Source organism: Monodon monoceros, unplaced genomic scaffold (genome assembly GCF_005190385.1).
Source record: "Monodon monoceros isolate NGI ecotype Baffin Bay Population unplaced genomic scaffold, NGI_Narwhal_1 Super_Scaffold_20, whole genome shotgun sequence".
In the NCBI taxonomy this organism is placed as follows: domain Eukaryota; kingdom Metazoa; phylum Chordata; class Mammalia; order Artiodactyla; family Monodontidae; genus Monodon; species Monodon monoceros.
Genome location: NW_021703777.1, coordinates 73,452,812 through 73,473,824, shown reverse-complemented (window position 1 = coordinate 73,473,824; position 21,013 = coordinate 73,452,812). Strand labels below are relative to the sequence as shown.

The window sequence follows — 21,013 nt, the reverse complement described above, 5'->3', positions numbered from 1 at the left end:
TTAAATTTAATCCAAAAACCTGAAAGATGATTAGCAGGAAATGTTTGTTTCAAAGTGGAATCACAAATAGTATCTTCTGAATTTGTTATTCATTCACTCATTAGAATATGTGAACAAATGCCTGGATCTTGCTGGACATTTGAGCCTAGAGAGTGGGTGCTGTAGAGGTGTAGTCCCTTGCATAAATGTACAAGAATGGACAGGCTTGAATTTTAAAAGGCCAAGGCAGAGCTTTGACCTTCCTAAACAATGATGCATTAAAAAGAAGTGTATTTAAATGCACAGACATGGCAGGTGGCCTATACAAAATTTCTTGATCGCACAGCACAAGTTAATGCATCAGTGGTCTCCAATGTGTTAAAATCTGGCATGTGCCCATTTCAGTATGTCTGATCCTTTTCTTTCTGTAGCACCAATAGTATTTTTAAGAAAGTGAAAGTGACAAATGCACATGGTTTTTAAGAAATCAATTAGTACAGGGGTCACTGTCCCCTTTCCAGCCACTGAATCAGCCAGCCCTGAAACCCAATTCCTGTTTGGTGAGATATCTTTACTATTATTATTATTATTATTATTTTTTGACCATACCATGCAGCTTGGGGGATCTTTGTTCCCTGACCAGGGACAGAACCCAGGCCCCAGCAGTGAAAGTGCTGAGTCCTAACCACTGGACTGCCAGGGAATTCCCTGAAAACATCTTCACTTTAGAGATATTATTTGTATTACTGCATTAAGAAGCATGAGCTCCAGTGGACTTAGGCAGAAAAATGGGAATAACACCCCAAAGAAAGATTCAGAGTATGAGTAGAGCAGAACAGCAGGAGCAGCCGCAGAGAGAGATTTGAGTACGTGCCCTTCATCCTTGTGGGGACTCCCAGCTACTCAGAAGCCACACATACATTTGTGCTAATAAAATACCATTTAACCTATTTTGTATTGGATTTCCATGAAAATTTCATTTGATGATTATTCTCTTGCTAAAATTTTGGCCACCACATTTTAATTTTCAAGAGCAGTTCTCTGATTTTTTTCCCCCCTTTTAAATAGCATTCTGTTCTTGTTTCCTAGCTACAAGTTCTTCCATTTTTCTCTCTGAGGATAGTGTCATTCTCTGCACTGAGCATTGTCTCTGTTTCCTTTGTTTGTTTTGGTCTCTGCCTTTTGTGTTAAAGGCTCTCCTTCATCTCCTTGGCTGTAAAGACATACTAAGTGATGAGCCACTCTAAAGCTATTTGGAAGCTGGGGTGGCAGGAGCTATCTAATTGATAGAGCTCCACTGGGAGCGTGTTTGGGGCATGAGCTAGATTTCTCAATGAGTGACTCCCAAATGTCAGGATTGAAAATAATAATTATAATCCTCAAGTCTCCTGCCTTGAGGGTTATAAACTTGGCTGCCTGCTTACTCAGAGCCAGATGAGTAAAAGCAAGCTGGTTAGGGGAGCATGGGTCTCTGTTCCATAGGCAGGCTTTTATTTAGTTTCCTCGTTTCCAGTCTGGCAACTTACTAACACCCTCCCCAAGGCTGAAACTTTCTAATTCTATTCCTCCTGAAAGTAAACCTCTAATATCCCATGAGAGTAAGGGGTGGGAAAGGGAGTTTCTTGGTGTGGGTAGGGTAGAGACTTGGGTGCAGTCAACTCTTCCTTATACAGCCTTCCATCAAAGTCCCCTGTTTTTAGCCCCACACCTAAACCCCACCTCTTGTGGTATGTGGTGCCTCTAATTCTTGTGTTCTTCTCAGGGACCAGTTACCTACATCTAGAAGGCAGTCCCTTATGTGGGCATTGAAGTTTCTGCTTGCTCTTTATAGTAAGTTACTTAGCCTCCCGTGGTCGGTCCACTTTCTAAAAATTGTTTGACATCTCTCATCTACTGGTGCCTCCTTTCTCATTCTTTGTCCTTATCTATTTACAGCTTTCTTATTTCTTTACTGCCGCTTTAGTGAGATTTCAGGAGATAATGAAAATAGTGCATGTGGTTAATTCAACGCATGTAACCCAAAAGTCCAGACAGTGCTTTGACTTGCTGGCTTTGCTTTAGGGCAGACTTGCAGACAGCTGGTATTGGACTTAGGGTTTGTTCTGGTGGAGAACAGTACTCATTGTTATAGTTCTCCCCAGGCAGTCGAATCAATTTCTTTAGAGAAGAAACTTCACCCTGCCTCCACCTACCTTTTTTTTTTTTTCCCCTTGACGCTGGGGGCTGGAAGATGTAATCACATGGGTGTAAATGCCAGGCTGCCTGTCATTGTGCCTCTAGAGGTGGATGAGATGAGAAGGTTGACTGTTCAAGTTAAAGACCTACAGTTAAGGCCCTGGTGGGTGCCCCTCTCTCTCCCACCTCCTTTTGGGTAGAGCCTCTGCTGTTCTGCTGAGCAGGGCCTCCTCCTCTGGCCCTCACATCAATATTCCAGGAAGCAACTCTTCTCTTTAGTCCGTATGCATCTATCCACTCAAGGCTTTCCAGAAATTTATTTAAATCTCTTGACCACTGATGGCCCCCTCCTATTCTCTTTGCTTTATTGGATTATGCCTCTTCCCCCCTTCACTGTAATTTTAATGGTGTCCTTAGAAGGGAGAGGATATAAATGTGTGCTCAGTTTGCCATGTTGACCAAGAACTCGGCTTGCTGTCTTTTTAATAGTAGCTTTGTAGATAATTTTACATATATAATTATCTATGTGTGTATATATGTATTTATGTTTATATTTAAATCATTTGCTGAATTCCTGAAGCATCTCTGGATGCTTGGGTCGGTCATGGTTTGAAAATCATTGGTAGAGAACAAGTAACATTTAATATTCACTTTACATCTGTATGTTTGCCATTATGTATGCTTGCTCATTAGTGTTAGAAAAACTAACAAACACTATGTTTAGTGTTACTAATTAAAATACATCACCTACCACTGTTTCCTAAATTCCAGTCATTCATGTAAAACCGTCACAAAGTTTTGCCCTATCTGAATGGGAACTATAGTATTATATATTAATTTTTTTTTTACAATTGACTACATTTCTAAACTTAAATTCCTTTAAAATGAAACTTCATGTAGAATATTTAGCTGGCGTGTGGTTGATTATCCTGCTAAAAATTGTATTTCCCAGAGTCCTTTGCAGCCGGTTGTGGATATGTGACTAAGTTGGGACCGACGGTATGTGAGCATAAATGATTTGTGCTACTTCTGAATGTGCTGTTAAAGGGTGGGTCCTACTTTTCCCTTCTCTTTCCCCTTCCCTGCTGGCTGGAATGAGAACATGATGTTGTAGCTGGAGCAGCCATCTTGAACCATGAGATAGGAGACTTGTGTAAAGGGTGGCAGAGCCCAAGTAAAGAAGTCTGAGCCTCTGATGACTATGGAAGTGCTCTGCCAGCTGTGGACCACTGACCTGGACTTCCGTGTCTGAGCGAAATATGTTTCCCTTCTGTTTAAAACACTATCATTTTTGGTCTCTGTTAGAGCAGTCAAGTTTATATACTAACTAATATAATTTGTAAGTCATGTTTATTCTAATGCCTTTAAAATAAATGCCTATTAAAATTAAGAATGTATGTTCACCTAAAATAATCTGCCTTGTTACTAGTGATATATTGTAAAATGCAGATCTACAATGAGTGATCTTTTGGACTATATTCAGGAAAAGGAAGGGAGGAAGACAGCAAGAGGTCACTGTATCCAACTTATCCTCTGAAGTTTAAAGGTCCCTTGTAAGTATTATTTTGCAAGTCTGGCACTAATGATATATTCATGCCTGGGTTTTGGTCTAAAACTTTAATACAGTGTCAATGTATGAATAAACTAGATGGTAACATCTAGTTTGGGGCAGCAACTCTGGAAAGCAACTTTGAGTCTGTCCTTTAGTGTGACTAACAAATATCTTTTTTTTTTTTTTAAGAAAATGACTGCAGGGCTTCCCTGGTGGCATAGTGGTTGAGAGTCCACCTGCCGATGCAGGGGACATGGGTGCGTGCCCCGGTGCGGGAAGATCCCACATGCCGCGGAGCGGCTGGGCCCGTGAGCCATGGCCGCTGAGCCTGCACGTCCGGAGCCTCTGCTCCGCATTGGGAGAGGCCACAACAGTGAGAGGCCCGCGTACCGCAAAAAAAAAAAAAAAGAAAATGACTGCATTTTAAAAAGAAAACCTTCAGTGATTCCATTTATCATTTTTTAAAAATATTTATTTATTTGGCTGCATTGGGTCTTAGTTGCGGCACGCAGGATCTTCGTTGTGGCGTGCAGGCCTCTCTCTAGTTGTGGCACACAGGCTCTAGAGCACGCAGGCTCAGTAGTTGCAGCACACGGGCTCTCTAGTTGTGGCGCAGGCTCAGTAGCTGCGGCGCGGACTTAGTTGCCCCACGGGATGTGGGATCTTAGTTCCCCGACATGGGATCGAACCCACGTCCCCTGCATTAGGAAGGCAGATTCTTAACCACTGGACCTCCAGGGAAGTCCTCCATTTATCATTTTAACAGTTCTAAAGTTTACACTTCAGTGGCATTAAGTACATTCACAATGTTGTGTAACCACTGGTGTCTCCATTTTGACTATTAAGTGAAGCCCAAACTCAGCCTGAAGTTCAAGGCTTTCTACAGTCTGTCCTTAGTCTAAACTTCCAGTCTTCTCCAGATGTTCCTCTTCATGCTCCCTTCAACCCCAAACAAAAAGCAACTTGCTTTCCCTAGAACCAGTCTGAATTTTCCTGCAGGCGTCTTTTTGCTCCCATTGCTTTTTCCACTGACGTGCTCATTTGACCCACTTTCCCTATCAAGATCATGTTTGTCTGTTAAGGCCCACTTCAAGTGCCCAGATAGCATTTTGTTTTTATCATTTATGGCTATTTTCATATTTGGTCAGTTATTTCTGCATGTGTCTTAGCTTCTCCACAAAATTGCTCTCATTCATCTGTGCCCTCCATTTCTTAGCACCTCACAGCATCTGCCTTATAGTGGGTACACAGACACCCAATTTGAAATAGTTTAAATAGGGTTACTCAAATGTGAGTACAAATGAACTTACGTAGAAAACGAGACCTTAACTTCAATAGTTTGTCTTACTGAACCTCGCTCCTCTTCTTCCCCATCCCTACCCCCTGCAGAACCTCAGACCCTCTTCTAGTAGTTGGGAGTCCCTGGGAGGGGGAAAGGCAAGTATTTACATCCTTCTCTGCTGCCGCTCATGCTGTTTTGCCCTATCCATCATCCGTTTCTTCCCTTGGGATGCTATCCCATCAGTCTGCTTAAGGTCACAAGTGCCCACTCTTAATAATAATACCTCTGAAATTAGGATGCTTTCAACTTCAAGTAAGAAAAGCTCCTATTCAAATGGTCGTGACTGTGAGCAAGTTACTTAATCTTTCTAGCCTTCTGCCCTCCACCTGAAAATGGGATGGAACTTACCTCAAAGGCCTTACATGAGGAATAGATGAGAAAATGCACCTAAAGCACTCAGTGTAGTGCCTGCCCTGTAAGGCTGTGTTAATTACTGTACTCTTAGTGACTCCAGAGCCTACACGTGGCTCTGGGTCAGTGGGCCTAACGGGAGTGCCCATCACCTGCCGGCCACTGCCAGTAAGATCTCTGTGTAGTCATTGATCTCATGTAATCCGCATAACAGCTCTGAGTTAGAGATGAATTATCTCTACTTTACAGATGAGGAAAATAATGCAGTCAGGATTTAAAGCTGGAAGTCTTAAGTGGAATAACACATGATTTCTGGAGAACATATTGTGGGAGACAGATTTTACTTTTTTATATATTCTTTTGTATCTATTTGAATTTTTAAAAATCATGTCCATGTATCATTTTCAATTTTAATTACTAGTTAATAATCTCACATAAAGTACTAGCTAATAAAAATAGAAATCTTTTTTTACCACACCTGTGTAGTTTGTGGGCTCTCAGTTCCCCAACCAGGGATTGAACCCGGGCCACGGCAGCGAAATCCTGGAATCCTAACCACTAGGCCACCAGGGAATTCGCCTAAAAACAGAAATCTTGTATCAGCTTTTAAAATACACATGGTCTTTAATTTTCTTAATAGGGGAGAACAAGGCTAACCATCTCCTTCCAACTTTTCATACAAAGGCCTCAAATAGCTGTAAGTTACCTGCCCAGTCACTGGGGAATTTTTCCCCATTACAAAGAGCCAGTTTACATGGCTCTATGAACTGTCTTTTGTATTTTCTTCCACTTACCAGTTCTCCTACCTTCTAATCAGTAACTATATTTTACATGTTTACTTATCAATTTACTTATCAATCCTAGGCATTGAAGCATCCTGCAACTTGAAACCAGTGCCTAATTCTATCTGTTTTAGCAAGACATCTTTGGGTTATAATCCCTTTCCTAGAATACAAGATTATTAAGCACAGTACAAAAATATTTTCAAGCAGAAATGTAAAGCAAATTCTAATTAATAAGCTCATCCTCACTTCAAAGTCTTATGAGCAAGGGATCATCTTATGTTCAAATACTCTGGCATTTATCTTTTTGGTGTTTTGTTTCTTTCACTCTGGTCTGCAAACTTTTTCTTAAAGGACCAGATAGCAATTTATATAACCATTTAAAATGTAATCATGTAAAAATGTAAAAGACATTCTTAGCTCACAGGTGGCTGGCCAGATTTGGCCAATGGGATTTAGTTTGCCAATACCTGGTCTGTTTGCTAAATTCCCTCGCTTTCTTGCATCATTTGAAAGAACAATATAATTCCCCTTTCTCAAAAAAGTAAGGAGTGTTTTCCTGTCTAATGTCATACTGTCATGACTTACTAGTTACTTGCACTAGACAAAAAATAACCCACACAGTGGCTTATGCAGAATATTTTATTTATGTATTTGATACCTCTGTAGGTGTCTCTGTCCTCATCTTTGTCTCTGTATCCTTATTGAACCGCAAAATTCCTAAAGGATGAGACTGTTTAACTCAATTTGTATATGCTCAGCAGAGCACAAGCATCAAATGGACATCTGACATATTTCAATAATGATAAACACAAGAGAAAATCAAATATAAGTCAAAGAGACATAAGAAAAAAAGTAGTTGAAGACACAAAATTCCCTATTTTAGGATTATGCTATACATAACTTGTAAAATCTACTTCTTTAAGTTTATATATGAGATTATATTGGTTTTATTACTTAAAGAAAAAGGGAGAAATTGCAATGAGTTACACAGGAAGAAAATGCAAAGTAAAAGTGACAAATATTGGACTAAAAAAACATAGTGATCAGTGAGGAAAAACAAGAAGTGGAGTGAAATAGATTTTCATTTCACTACACTGATTTTCTCTTCATGTTAAAAAAAATATTGCCTTTTTGTCTTATTTGGATTGATTGGAAGTGGGCAGTGATGATCTTTTTGGACTAGAAAACCAACAACACAGCTCATTAAAACAAAAGGAACAAAAGAACAATAACCAAACCATACTTGTAGGGTTACTTCTAACATGGAAGCATAGGGAAAAAAAAGCTCAAAGGCCACATTCTGTCCATTGCATCCTCCTCAGTTCAGAGAGACAAGAAATGGCATGGAAAACATCTTGCCCAATTAATCCAGAAACCTCTAAACTTCCATGACACTTTTGGAAAGGTTAACAGGTTTAGCCCAATATTTAGCATAGTGATTTCATGGTTTAAAATACATACTTAAGGACAAGTAGATAAACCAATGATCAGAAAAACTGAAGCATGCCATTCCCATTACAATGTGATATTCAAGTGCTGCCTAAAGACATAAAGTAAAAAGTGTTTGAAGTTTAATTTTACAAAAATTGACACCATTAAAACCAACACAATTATTTGCTATGCATCCAATCACTGAGGTAACAATATTATAAAAATATGTAAAAAATATTCTAGTTTCATAATTACCAGATATGCTAATTCCCATACAGCTAGTATAAATCTGATTATTAAAAAAATAGTTTTGTTTCCTTAAAAGCACTTGATTCATTTACCATTTAATATCAGATAGATATTTGCTATCCTGAAGTACCAAAAAAATTACAAATAAAAATGGCAATGTCTATACTCTGGGTTTCTTGTTGGGTAGATCCTGAAGACTAAACTTTGGAATTTCACCAGAAGGTGCATATGGAATTCTCTTTGAAGACACCTTTTTGCCAATTGTTTCAATCTAGAGGGGAAAAAAAGATTTTAGAAAGAAAATTATTAACAATTACAATACTTAAATGTAAAAACTCTGTAATGTAGTATAATAAGGGCTAAAACCTAAATGCTTTTTTTCTTTTTAAAGGCAGAAAAAGTTTCTCAAGTCGTCTGGGCTGCTATGAAAGATCTTTGGTTCCTTCCACACTGTTTATGTTTCTAGAGTCAGTCTGCATTCCCCCTTTCATATTCATAACAGGGCACACTGACTCCTGTCATTCTCGACACCAGACCCCCTCAAACAGAATTGGGAACCACCTGCCACGATTGTTTCAGTAGCACATGTGAAAGCAATAAATAGACTGGATTCCAGTTAATTCACATTCTTTCAAACTCTATTCTAATGTCTGTTTCCCTCATTCTAAAAAGCTTGCATAAGCTATAACAGCATAGCTTTTTAGAAGTTCAGGCTTCAGAGTCTGAAAGGCTCCAGCTGGAATCCTGACTGATAAGTGCTGTTACCTAAACCCTCAAAGGTCTTTCCTCCTCATCGTAAATGGTGTTACCCATCTACCTCAAAGAGTTGTGGTAAGGATTCAATTAGATAAAGCGCTCAGCACAGTATCAGGCATGCAAGCCAACCTTCAATAAATCAACAGTCAATTTTCATTTTGCATATTACATTTAAAATTTTTCCCCTCTATCCAAAATAATCAATCTTATCTTTAAAGAAACTGCTTCTTTAATAGTCATAAGTTTATCTCCTCTCCACACAGCACAGATAAATATACCAAACAATCTTCATAAATGTCTTTTTAATTAAAAATTAATATTTAATGCTGACTAGTACCACAAAGGGCTTCTGCTTTATATTCATCAATTGTCTTATTTAGTGGCTTATAAATTCCCTTTATTTAGTAATTCCAGTCTAATTGTTTTTTTAATCCTTACTTGGAAAAGTTAATTTTATAAGAACTCAAACTCATTTTAAATATATATACCTCTACATATCTTCTCCTTTAGATGAGTAAAACAGGAATGAGAGAAAATGTGTCTGTGCCTGCAAATAATTAACATTGCTGAGTTTCAGTCATGACTGCGAAAGAGTCACATTACTCACTAAGGAGGAGTAGGATAAAAGGGTCCCCAGGGAGACTTCCCTGGTGGCAGAGTGGTTAAGAATCCGCCTGCCAATGTAGGGGACACAGGTTCGACCCCTGGTCCAGGAAGATCCCACATGCTGTGGAACATCTAAGCATGTGCGCCACAACTACTGAGCCCGTGTGCCACAGCTACTGAAGCCCGCATGCCTAGAGCCCGTGCTCCGCAACAAGAGAAGCCACCGCAATGAGAAGCCCGCACACCACAACAAAGAGTAGCCCCCGCTCACCACAACTAGAGAAAGCCCACATGCAGCAACGAAGACCCAATGCAGCCATAAATAAATAAATTAATTTTTTTTTAAAAAAGGGTCCCCAAGGTCTTTGATGGAGTGTGAACAGACAAGGATGTCATCTGATTTTTCTTGCAAGTTAATCTCTCATGAATGAGACATGGGCACTGAATTCTAAATAAGAAGGATCTTCAACAAGTCAGTGACAGGTTAAGAGAACCAGATCAGATATTTTCAACAGTGGATGAAGGCTTATCAGTACCTCTCCAAGACAGCTGGTGCTGAGCAGACGCACACAGCCAGCTCTAAACACTGCTGCACTCTGCCCTGCTTCAGGACTATGCTGACAGCAATCTCCCGGCAGATTTCTTTATCCTCCCAACCGCCCCCCAAGCCTCCCACTCCATTTCTGCTCTGAGGAAATGGAAAGTAGCTCCCTCTTACTAATACTTTTGGAGCCCCTGGTAGAACTGAAATGGATGCAACATAAAATGTACTGTGCAGGTTTGTTTCAGCTCTCTAAACGTTCCATAATTAACTGACAAACTCTGAATTAAAAGAGGGCCAGCACCACTGCAGCTCCCATACTTTTCATTCAGACCTCTCACAGCACCAGCACAGTGCTGAGCACCCAGAGGCATAGGATCCTATACCAGCATGTGACGACTATATTGCATATTGCAGTTTTCAAAACATTCATAAAGGAATAAGTGACCTGGCCTCAGAGCGGGTCAGTGTGATACAGACAATGCAGCAGAGTAGCTTTGGAGGCTCCAGGAAAAAAAAAAATTTTCTATGTGTATATTTTCTTACTTGATGTTTATATGAATTAAGGCAAGGTATATCTTGGCCCCATATGATAGGCAACTGATATTATGTAAGAAAGACCAACACTGAATGACCTTTAGATTACAATTTTAAGGACGGAGTGTAGTACTTCACAAATACCACAGAACCTCCCAGAGAATTGACTGACATGTTGCCCAGAGTTACGCTATTGCTAAATGAAAAAAAATTTTAAGTTCTAAAACTCAAAGCCTTTAAAAAGGAAATGACCAAACAAATGAAACAAAACCAATCCAGGATCATGCTTACCTGGAAGCCAATGGTTTGTAGTTCATTGTGGAGCCCATCCAGGACACGTCGTCCATCAAAGATAAAGGCTGGCTTCAGCATTTTTTTATGAATGCGTTCATAGTCCAGTTCCTGTAAAGACAGAACCAAAGAAACAAGTAGAGCATATATGGGAACACATACTCAACCCCAAATGGTACTAGAACACCTCTAAAATTTTCCTTAATCTCACTACTGTCACCTCACCTTAAACATGTCCCATTCAGTGCAAATCACAACAGCATGGGCACCATCACATGCTTCATAGGGGTCCTTGGAAATGGTCACCAGCCGGGCCACTATAACAACCCAACAGAAAGTTGGAATAAGAAAGGAGTGATTTGAAATTATGCATTTTAACACTAAGGTTGCTGGAGGAGTTGAGGGTCTGACAGAAGTGGAATGGTCTGGTTGAAGTGTGAGTAGGGGTAATGGGGGGGGCCTGGAGTACTCCCAATTTTGCCCCAGAAACAACTCCTTGGAATCTCCGGGACTTTTTAGAATATGTTGGAAAAATCACTAGACTAACCCACAGCTGATTACTTCAAATCAAAGTTGATGAAACAATGTCTGAGAGTTTAATTTTAGAGAAATAAGGTTGAAAAGAGGGGCCTACCAATGATATAAATGATAAATACTGAACAACCAAAGGTTGCTAGAGAACAAAGTCTGGGGGCCCAAACTCAAAGTGATACATGAGACTCAAAGCCTACTTACCTTGGTCATCCTCTGAAACTCCTGGATGAGAAAGATCCACAACTATTTGTTCCCTTGGTACTTTTGGATCATATATATGGAGGTGTGCGCCTTCATCCATCAAATATTTGCTAATATATATACTAGACGACTCTCTGAAGGAAAAAAAAAATCAGTATTGCTGCACTTTTAAATGGCATATATTCTAAATTCTTTTTTAATTATTATTTTTTTTGGCCATGCCGCATGCAGGTGGGATCCTAGTTCCCCGACCAGGGATCGAACCCACAGCCCCTGCATTGGCAGCACAGAGTCTTAACCACTGGACCGCCAGGGAAGTCCCATAAATGGCATATATTCTAATACCTAAGGGGTTTAATATACAGGTGAGACTCTATTTCTTGTGAAGATATTGATGTCCACTTTATTTTTATTCTTTATACTATATACATACATGTATTTCACATACACAACCACCATCAAAAAATCAGGATAAGGCCTTTCTCGCCTTCTGAGATGGCCCACACTCTGTCTGTGGAGTGTGTTTCTCTCTAAATATATCCACTTCTTACCTAAAAGAAAAAAAAAAAAAATCAGGATAAGATGAGGAGTTAACATTCTCAAAAAGGTTGAAATATTTCAAAGAACTGGTACCTTGTATCACCGGTGTCCTTTTTGAATGCAAACCCCAAAATAGCTATCTTCTTATCAGTCACTGTATTAAACAGACTGTCTATAATCCGGGAAGCAAACCTCCTTCTCTGGTAGTCATTCATGTCTATGACCTGAAATAACAAGGACAATTATGCAAGGATCAGTTAGAAGAGGTGCAGCCTGTACTATGCACTGCTCACAGCTTTATGGTGAGTACTCTCGTATGAATACAAGCCTTATAAATTAACAGGAGACAAAGATTAACAACCTCTTTAGTATCTGCAGACTGAAAAAAGTAAAGAAAGAAAGAATTACCCACCCCCCACTCCTTATAGCCTGCCTGAAAATTTTCGTTTTCATTTGGCTTAACTTTCCATGCATTGGGCTGGGATGGATGTTAAGGTAGGGAGCACAGCTAAATTTCAACACCATTTGAGGTCCAGCCATGAGTCCACCTAAAAAAAGGCACATAGCCAACTTCTCCAAACACTGTGGAAGCAATTAAACCCCAAAGTACTCCTTCATATGCTTACCCCCGACCCCTCACCAAAACTGAGTGTGAGTAGAAAGTGGACAGAGAACAGTCAAACTATGTACAGAGTTATAGCTGCCTCTGGATGAACCATAACAGCACAAACATCTGGCAAAATTTTTAACTAAATGTTACAAGTAAAACATAACAGTCTCTGATCACCTAATCTGTTACTCTCCTAAGAATTTACAAACAAGACATCATATTGGTGACCAGATGGATATAAGGAAAGACTTTTTTTTAAGGCTCTAAGCTTCTAGAAGCCGTCTCAGAGCCTGAGAGCTTGAGAAATGAGCCGAAAGTTTTCGAAAATCAAGCCTTTATCTGCATTTTCCCCACAACGGACAGTAAGATAAAGCCATCATACTGGATTGAGTGAAATGAACCTAAAAGTGTACATTTCCCTAAAAATGTTAATTTCCTTCCATTCCTATTCACTGCTGAAATCTGAAAAACTGTAAACTTGGGGAAAAAATATTTGGGAAAGTTACATACACTGGCTGGTATCTTGAACAAATTACTTAACATTGCTAAGCCTCAGCTTCCTCATCTATATATGAGGGATAATATTAACGATGAGGACTAAGATACTACATGTAAAGTGCTTAAAAGAGTGCCTGGCACAGAGTAAGCATGCAATAAATGTTAACTCTATTTCCAGTTTGAGAAGGGTCTCTAATTTTAGCTCTGTGAATCTCAAAGGGACAAAACAAATATCAACATATGCAAACCACTTGGAAGCATGACAATAGAGGTTCTTTTGCCTTTACTTTTATCTTAGCCTTTCAAGATAGAGAAGAATTATAATTAAAAGTAATATTTCTTGCTTTACTCAGGGAGCAAATTTAGTTATTAAAATTAGAAGGAATACTGGTTTATCATAAACTTCCATCATAGATGATTACCAAAAAAGACAAATTATAAACACAGAACCCCAGCAAATAAACCTAAAATGAACATATTGAATATAATAATAATTGAGTTTCTGGAAAAAATTAATCCTATCAAAAACATCTGACAGAAAAGGGTGACATGTTTTAATTAGAAGTTAATCATAAGCTGTTGACTATAAAGATTAATACCTGCTGCCAATAACGAGCTACTTCGGGCAAATTTAGAGCCTCACAGAGATAAACCAAATTCAGAACATCCTTTTGAAAGCAACTCCCACCAAAACCTGAAGAAAGGAAAAAAAAAAAAAGATAATATTTTCATTTAGGAACCAAACAACTAAATCATATTACAAATTTCTTTGTCATACTAATCAGAGGGCCTATGCTTGGATTTTTAATAATAAAATTTGAATGTTGGAAAATTAATGAGTTTATAACTTGTATGAAATTTGCAAGCAACTAATCAACTCTATAAATAATTTCCTAATAATTATAAATAATCTTAAATAATCTTAAATAATTATAAATCACTTTCTAGCTTAAGTTTTATTGTGGCTATATTTTCTATTTTTTCCCTTCATTCAGCTGGTATCACTGCCCTGCATCTCTAACTCTAACATAGAGCTGGCAAACTTTTACAGGCCAGGTAAAAAATATTTTAGCATTTATGGGCCATACAGTCTCTGGCACAACTATTCAACTCTGCCTTTGTAGCTCAAAAGCAGTCATAGACAATATGTAATCAAATGGGCATAGTTATTTTCCAATAAAACTTATTTACAAAGACAAGCTGTGGGCCGCAGTTCGGCCTGGGGGCTGTAGTTTGCCCACCCCTGTTCTACTGCAATGCAGTATACAATGAGGGTTGGCGTGGGCTTTGGAGTCAGAAACATCTAGCCACTCATCAGTTTTATGACTTTGAGCAAGTTACAAAAATTCCCCCAATCCTTAATCATCTCTAGAAATACCAACACCTATGTAAAAGGTTATAAGGATTTTTTTTTTTTTTTTTTTTTTTGGCTGTGTTGGGTCTTCGTTGCTGCGCGCGGGCTTTCCCTAGTTGCAGCAAGCAGGGGCTACTCTTCGTTGCGGTGCGCGGGCTTCTTATTGCAGTGGCTTCTCTTGTCGCTGAGCACAGGCTCTAGGCGCACGGGCTTCAGTAGTTGCAGCATGCGGGCTCAGCAGTTGCGGCATGCAGGCCCTAAAGGGCACAGGCTCAGCAGTCCTGCCGTGCAGGCACTAGGGTGTGTAGGCTTCAGTAGTCGTGGCTCACAGGCTTAGCTGCTCCATGGCATGTGGGGTCTTCCCAGACCAGGGATCAAACTTATGTCCCCTGCACTGGCAGGCAGATTCTTTTTTTTTTTTTTTTTAAACATCTTTATTGGAGTATAATTGCTTTACAATGTTGTGTTAGTTTCTGCTGTATAACAAAGGCAGGTGGATTCTTAACCACTGCGCCACCAGGGAAGTCCCAGTTATAAGGATTAATAATTAAGATATATAAAGTTCAGAACTTGGTGCATAATACGCCTTCAGTAAATAGGAGCTATTTTTATTAAATGGCCACTAGGAGAAACTATCAAAAAGATACAAAAGGCCAGGGAAATCAGTACTGAGAAATGTCATGAAGCCCCAGAAATACAGGAAAGGCTGTCTATGGCCCAATCTGTAAAAGACTCTATTTACCTTTACATCAATCTTATTAACTTATATGCAAAAGAAACATCGTCAGTTCTTGTTAAACTCAGTAATTATGTTCTACAGATTTGCCACAAACGCTGAATTAGCAAATACTGAAGCACCACTCCTAGGTGAAATACAGCATTAGGTTCCTGTGAGCTTCTGGTCACATTTTTGCCAACTGATCAACATAATCTTGTTTTATGTGTATTTCTGTTTAAAGACACCTTATTTAAAAATATTGTTGATTCATTAACATTGAACTCACGGCCAATAGCACTATAACTCATGCCTGAATGAATGAAGCTTATCAAACCACATGTGTAAGGCACATCCTAGCTTGCTGACGCTTTGGAACACTAGACAAAACTTCAGCAATATGCTTGGGGGCCATTTTAAACAGTGAAATCACAGGAAAAAAAGCACAAAAATGCAGCACTAAATAGACCACAAAAAAGAGCACATATCTGCAGTATGAGAGCTAAAACAAGAAGGTATGAGTATTGCCTTATTCAACTTCAGCTGGGAATATATGTGTTGGGTGACTCAAATTTTTTGCTGCTCTGTTCATGTCTGCAAATGACCACATGAGTATTGATGCTGGGTTACAAATACATTTTATCAAGTAGGCTAATTCACAAATATGGAATCCACAAATAATGAGGATTGACTGTAGTTCACCAAGGTCACATTTCCATAATTGTATTAGCAGGAAAAGCAAATGATAAGGAATTTTTTCCTATTTGCTTCAGTAAGGTGTTACATGATTTCCTATGTGGTCTCCCAAACTTATTCTACCTAAATGTTCTAACAAAATACTAATATATTCCTCCTAAAACATTGAACTATGTTTATCTACCAATCAGTCAGTAATTATTAAACAATATAAGTAACAGTTGCCTCACTTAGAAAGTTCCTAATAGGCTGAAGCCTACATGTATAATGGAATCATTATTTTAAGGGCATTTAAGTTAAGCAAAGGCTTCCTTAAAGTTAGAGACCTAGCTAAATGAACCTACTTTATGTACAGAAAAATTTCAACTTACCAACACTGGCTTTCAGAAACTTATTTCCAATTCTCTGGTCCATTCCAATGGCTGTTGCCACCTCTTCTATATCAGCTCCTGTTGCTTCACAGAGGGCACTTATAGAGTTAATGCTACTGATTCTCTGTGCTAGAAAAGCATTTGCTGCCTTAAAAGAAAAAAAAAGGAAGAATACGATGAGCTAAAATAAAAATTTTATATATCTGTATTATATTTCATTGAGTTGATCCAAATTACTGAGGGAGATATAAAAGTTACTGATGGGCTCAATTTTCGGAGGCAATGGGTGGGTTGGTAAGGGAAAATGTTTTAAATTAGAGAAGAAAGATGATGAAGAAAGGGTAAAAGAAAGGAAAGAGTGATTTTTTTAATTACTATTTTAATTAATTACATTAATAGTAATGTAATTACTATTTTCTTTTACATATTCCAGAATATTTTATACCCAAATATTTTATCCCCTTGTGAATATTATTTCATAATATACAAGAATATTATCTTCAAAAGCATATCTTTTTATTAATATTAAGAAAGTACCTGTGTAGCTTATCAGGGTTAACAGAAATAAGTCCTTGGCTTTAAATTTAATAGAGAGTTGAGTGCTGTGTACCAACCAGTTTGGAAAGTTCTGAAGACCAAGTATTAGTGGTGAGGATCTTTTCTCTGGGAACCCAGTGCTCATACACGGCACACAGTGCCTGCACAGCTCTCTGACCCTCTGGGGTTTCATCCCCTCCAATCAGTACTCTGTCTGGGTTCTTCAGGTCCTTGATGGCCGTTCCTTCTGCCAAGAACTCAGGGTTGGACAGCACCTAGACTCCCAACGCAAAGGAAAGTTTTAAGCTAGAATTAATTACGAACAACTTTAAAGCATCGATATCTACATAAGAAGAGCCAGATTCTAATGCTTCCTTTTTTTATACCTGTAAATTCAAGTTAGGTTTTGTGTTTGCATCAAATATTCGACGAATACTCTCTGCTGCCCGCACTGGGACTGTGCTTTTCTCAGTCACAATTTTGTACCCATATGAGTTTTGCACAATGCGTCTAGCACAAGCTTCAATGTACTTCAGATCTGCTGCGCGGCCTTTCCCCATTCCGTAGGTCTTGGTTGGAGTGTTCACCTGATCAAAGTATACAGGATTAAGAACAGAGTATGAGATATTCACTGATTTCAAGATATGCCCTGGACCATCAACTGACTAGTCAACTGGGAAGTTAACATCACCAGGAGCCCTGGTTTCACCCTCTATTAGTTCCATGGAAATAATATTTTATGAGAACTCATTCAGTACATTTCTGTTGAGAAGCTACTATATATGCATCAGAATCAGGGCAGGCAGGTTCCCAGCTGAGCCTGCAGATATAAAGATGAAAGAGACTCCAAAAGGAGTTCACAGTCTGAAATGAAATGTAAGTTTTCTCTTTCTTCCTCTCTTGATGGTATGTAATATATTATCCTGGTCTTTAAAACTAAACTTTAAATTCCTTTTTATTCTCCTTTTTTATAGGCCTATATCAATAGGTTTTTAAAAATGTCTGCAGTATCATTCACAAATGCTTTCTTGGCTCATTAGAGCTAGAAATTATCTAGCGCCTTCAGGATACAGAATACTATGTGGACAAAGACTATCATATAGAAAGAAAAATAAATCATGAGTCCAGAGTCTAGGCATTTAGTTTTGGCTTAGCTGTATCATGTAAACTTGGAGAAGTGTGGCTGCCTTTGTCTCAATGACCTCATTGGAAAATGAGAATAACACACTCTCTAAAATCTAACACACAAGTTTTATAACACTCTCGTAAAAATGAAAGTACTCTGAAAAGTCTAAAATTCTATGTAGGAATAATTTTTGAACCAGTAAGTAGCACCAACTGTCTTCTCTTGACAAGCTTATAACTTAATGGGAGACTAAATAAAGTAATCAAGCCAAAATAATTCAAAACGTGAAGATTGGGTTGAGGTGTAAAAAGCAGGAGGAAAAAGTGGTTTGTACGCATGGAACAACTTAGGAAAAGACCTAGACGTGGAAGTAAGGGTGCAGTGGAACACAGAAGGGCAAAAATGGTTAATGGGATAATGTGAAACATGCCAGAGATGGGGATGATCAGATGGCTTCCCTGGGAAAGGAGCTCTGAAGATAATGGTTGAAAACTGATTCAATGGTATAAAACTATTTCTACCTGGAATTAGCCTAAAAAAAATCTGGGTAATCTGGGGTGGGAGGAAAGGGAGAGAAGTAGTAAATAAATCAAGATCAGCCATGAAAACTGTTGACAATGGGGTTCACTATATTGTTGGTTTCATTTTTTGTATGTGTGGTGTTTTCCACAATGAAAAGTACACAACAAGCACATTAAAAAAAAAAACAAAAAAACTGATGCAGAGAATAATGGGAACTAGGTAGGAGTTATACTACAATAAATTACCCTAACAGGCACACAAAGTAATAGCTTGGAAAGATTTAAGGCAGCTCAGGCTAGATCGGCAGAGAAGCAAGCGTAAAATCAGCTATCTGTGCCAGACCACACTAAGGTGAACTCTATTGCCTTAAGAATAGATACTTAAAAAAATTTTTTTTCGTATAGAAAAGTCCCCTATTCCTATTCCAGGCTATGGTTATCCAAATGTTGGATTAAGGTAACTTCTTGATTTTCTCCAAGCATCTAGCTACTCCAAAATAATTTCTCCTTTTCTATGCCTCTACCCTAACCTCCTGCAAGCTTAAGTAGAAGATTGGGTAGATGAGTCATAGAAGTGGCACCAATTTTCTCTGAAGTAATTTTTAAAAAGAGAGACTGAATTCATAACACAGTTTTACCAAGGGTTTCATTACTACTTTCTTCTGGAGTTCCTATTTCTTCACAGTACTGCTTTTGTCTCAACACACAATCAATTCAACATCATCTCTGCTCTATGGACCCCGTGGTGTTTATCTCATGGAACCCAGTCAAAGCTCACACCACCGGCTTTCCCTTTATTCCTTAAGGCTGTACAGGTCTTGGGTCATATAACACCTTAGCTCAGCCACCAACTGGTGATAACTATACCATCACACACAGAATATTTGAGTAGATGGTTACCAGGACAGCAAGAAAAAAGTTACCTTGGTTCAAATATTGAATTATCAGAGGGTATTCCCAAGCATTCATTCTACTTGTTTCATTACAAAGGTAAAACAGTTAAGCCCTATTATGAGCTGAAGGTGTCTGTGGACTAGCCTAATAACCTAACAAACATATGCCAAGTTCTAAATAATTAATTTAAAATGACTTTTGGAACATAAACTCATCTAAATCGGAGATGCCTGTAAGTTTGCAGCAAACTTTACCTGATTCTTTTTATCTCACTTCCACCACGCAGTGGAAACAAGAAATGATGAAATACATATACTATCACCATATGTGCTCACACATGCTCACATGTTACCAGCACTTCCTAATTCTAGATCTCATATTAGAAACTTTCTCTGAACTTATTTGTTCAATGATCTGAAATGATCAGATGATTATAGAGTTTGGTGAAGTGTTGGATAAAGTTAGTGATAATCAAAATTCAATTGGACAACTCTATACTAAGTAATGCTGTGGCTTAATACCAATGGCTTTACTATTAAAATACAATGAAACTTCTATATAGACAAGAATACATAAAAACTCACACAGCAAAGGAAAATACTTACAGAAATAAATACAAGATCAGCTTCTTTAATGGCATCATCAATATTGGTAGAAAAAAATAGATTTTTTCCTCGACAGGATTCTACCACTTCTTTTAGTCCTGGCTAAAAAGAAAAGAAGTTGTACATACATTTTACCAGTCATATGAGATAACCCATATGACTTACATTCATTAAGGGGAAGGTCATGTGTAATTTAAAGGTCTAGATTTGCTCTCAAATAACACCTCTGTAGAAAAATCAAAGATTATACTGGTACCGAAGGCCATCAGGTGTACATTATGTAACAAATAAAGCAAACCTGAACTTGCCACAATTAAAGCAGCAGATTAATTTAATGCATGTCATTCTTTACCATGTTCTGGACTTCTTCATAAGAGTTAACAATTAATTCCAAGTATCAACACAATCATCAGAAAAGTCAAAAGTCTTTGTGGTTTCAAGCAAACATTTGATTTTGCATTGTCACTAGAATACAGGTTTTTACTCCCAAGAATTCAGGCCATAGAATACAGGCCATTCAGAGTGGTTGTGAAACAGTCTTTACTCTACACATAAATATATATTTTTTCTAAGTCCCATTATAAGAAACACTTCTATTAAAAAATTTGTTACTTTTCCCATACAATTTAACAGGAGATATAATTAAGAATTTTGAGCTGTACAACACCATCTAACAAGTATTCTTGCCTCCACCCCCCAAAAAAATCAGGTCTAAATCTGACCAGACCAGTCCAATCAGCAAAATCTGTTTATCTACAGGATAAACAACCTGGTTTCTTCAATAAACAAACTGAAGAGAAAAACAGAGAGAGATTAAAATACTGTGGTCTTGGGACTTCCCTGGTGGCACAGTGGATAAGACTCCACGCTGTCAATGCAGGGGGCCTGGGTTCAATCCCTGGTCAGGGAACTAGATCCCACATGCATGCTGCAACTAAAAGTTTGCATGCCGCAACTAAGGCGTCAGTGAGACACAACTAAGGAGCCCTGGAGCCACAACTATGGAGCCCACGTGCTGCAACTAAGACCTGACACGACCAAATAAATAAATTAAAAAAAAAACTGTGGTCTTAGGGAATTCCCTGGAGGTCCAGTGGTTAGGACTCTGTGCTTCCACTGCAGGGGGCACAGGTTTGATACCTGGTCGGGGAACTAAGATCCCACATGTTGTGCAGTGAGGCAAAAAAATATATATATATTATATATATATTATATA

General features: G+C 38.5%; 1 protein-coding gene across 5 annotated transcripts in view; it reads right to left on the bottom strand.

Moving 5' to 3' along the window:
* Positions 1–6,811: 6,811 nt before the first annotated feature.
* The window catches only part of UGDH (UDP-glucose 6-dehydrogenase), a 31,216-nt gene continuing 17,014 nt past the window's right edge, over positions 6,812–21,013 (bottom strand). For all 5 annotated transcript variants that reach the window (XM_029235743.1, XM_029235742.1, XM_029235741.1 and 2 more), the window contains 10 exons: positions 19,798–19,899; positions 17,038–17,238; positions 16,729–16,926; positions 16,115–16,262; positions 13,578–13,672; positions 11,964–12,094; positions 11,331–11,464; positions 10,821–10,912; positions 10,596–10,706; positions 6,812–8,135 (listed from right to left, as the gene is read on the bottom strand). In XM_029235743.1, the coding sequence (XP_029091576.1) occupies positions 8,025–8,135; positions 10,596–10,706; positions 10,821–10,912; positions 11,331–11,464; positions 11,964–12,094; positions 13,578–13,672; positions 16,115–16,262; positions 16,729–16,926; positions 17,038–17,238; positions 19,798–19,899 (1,323 nt within the window). In that variant the 3' untranslated portion in view covers positions 6,812–8,024. The remainder of the gene's footprint in view (positions 8,136–10,595; positions 10,707–10,820; positions 10,913–11,330; positions 11,465–11,963; positions 12,095–13,577; positions 13,673–16,114; positions 16,263–16,728; positions 16,927–17,037; positions 17,239–19,797; positions 19,900–21,013) is intronic.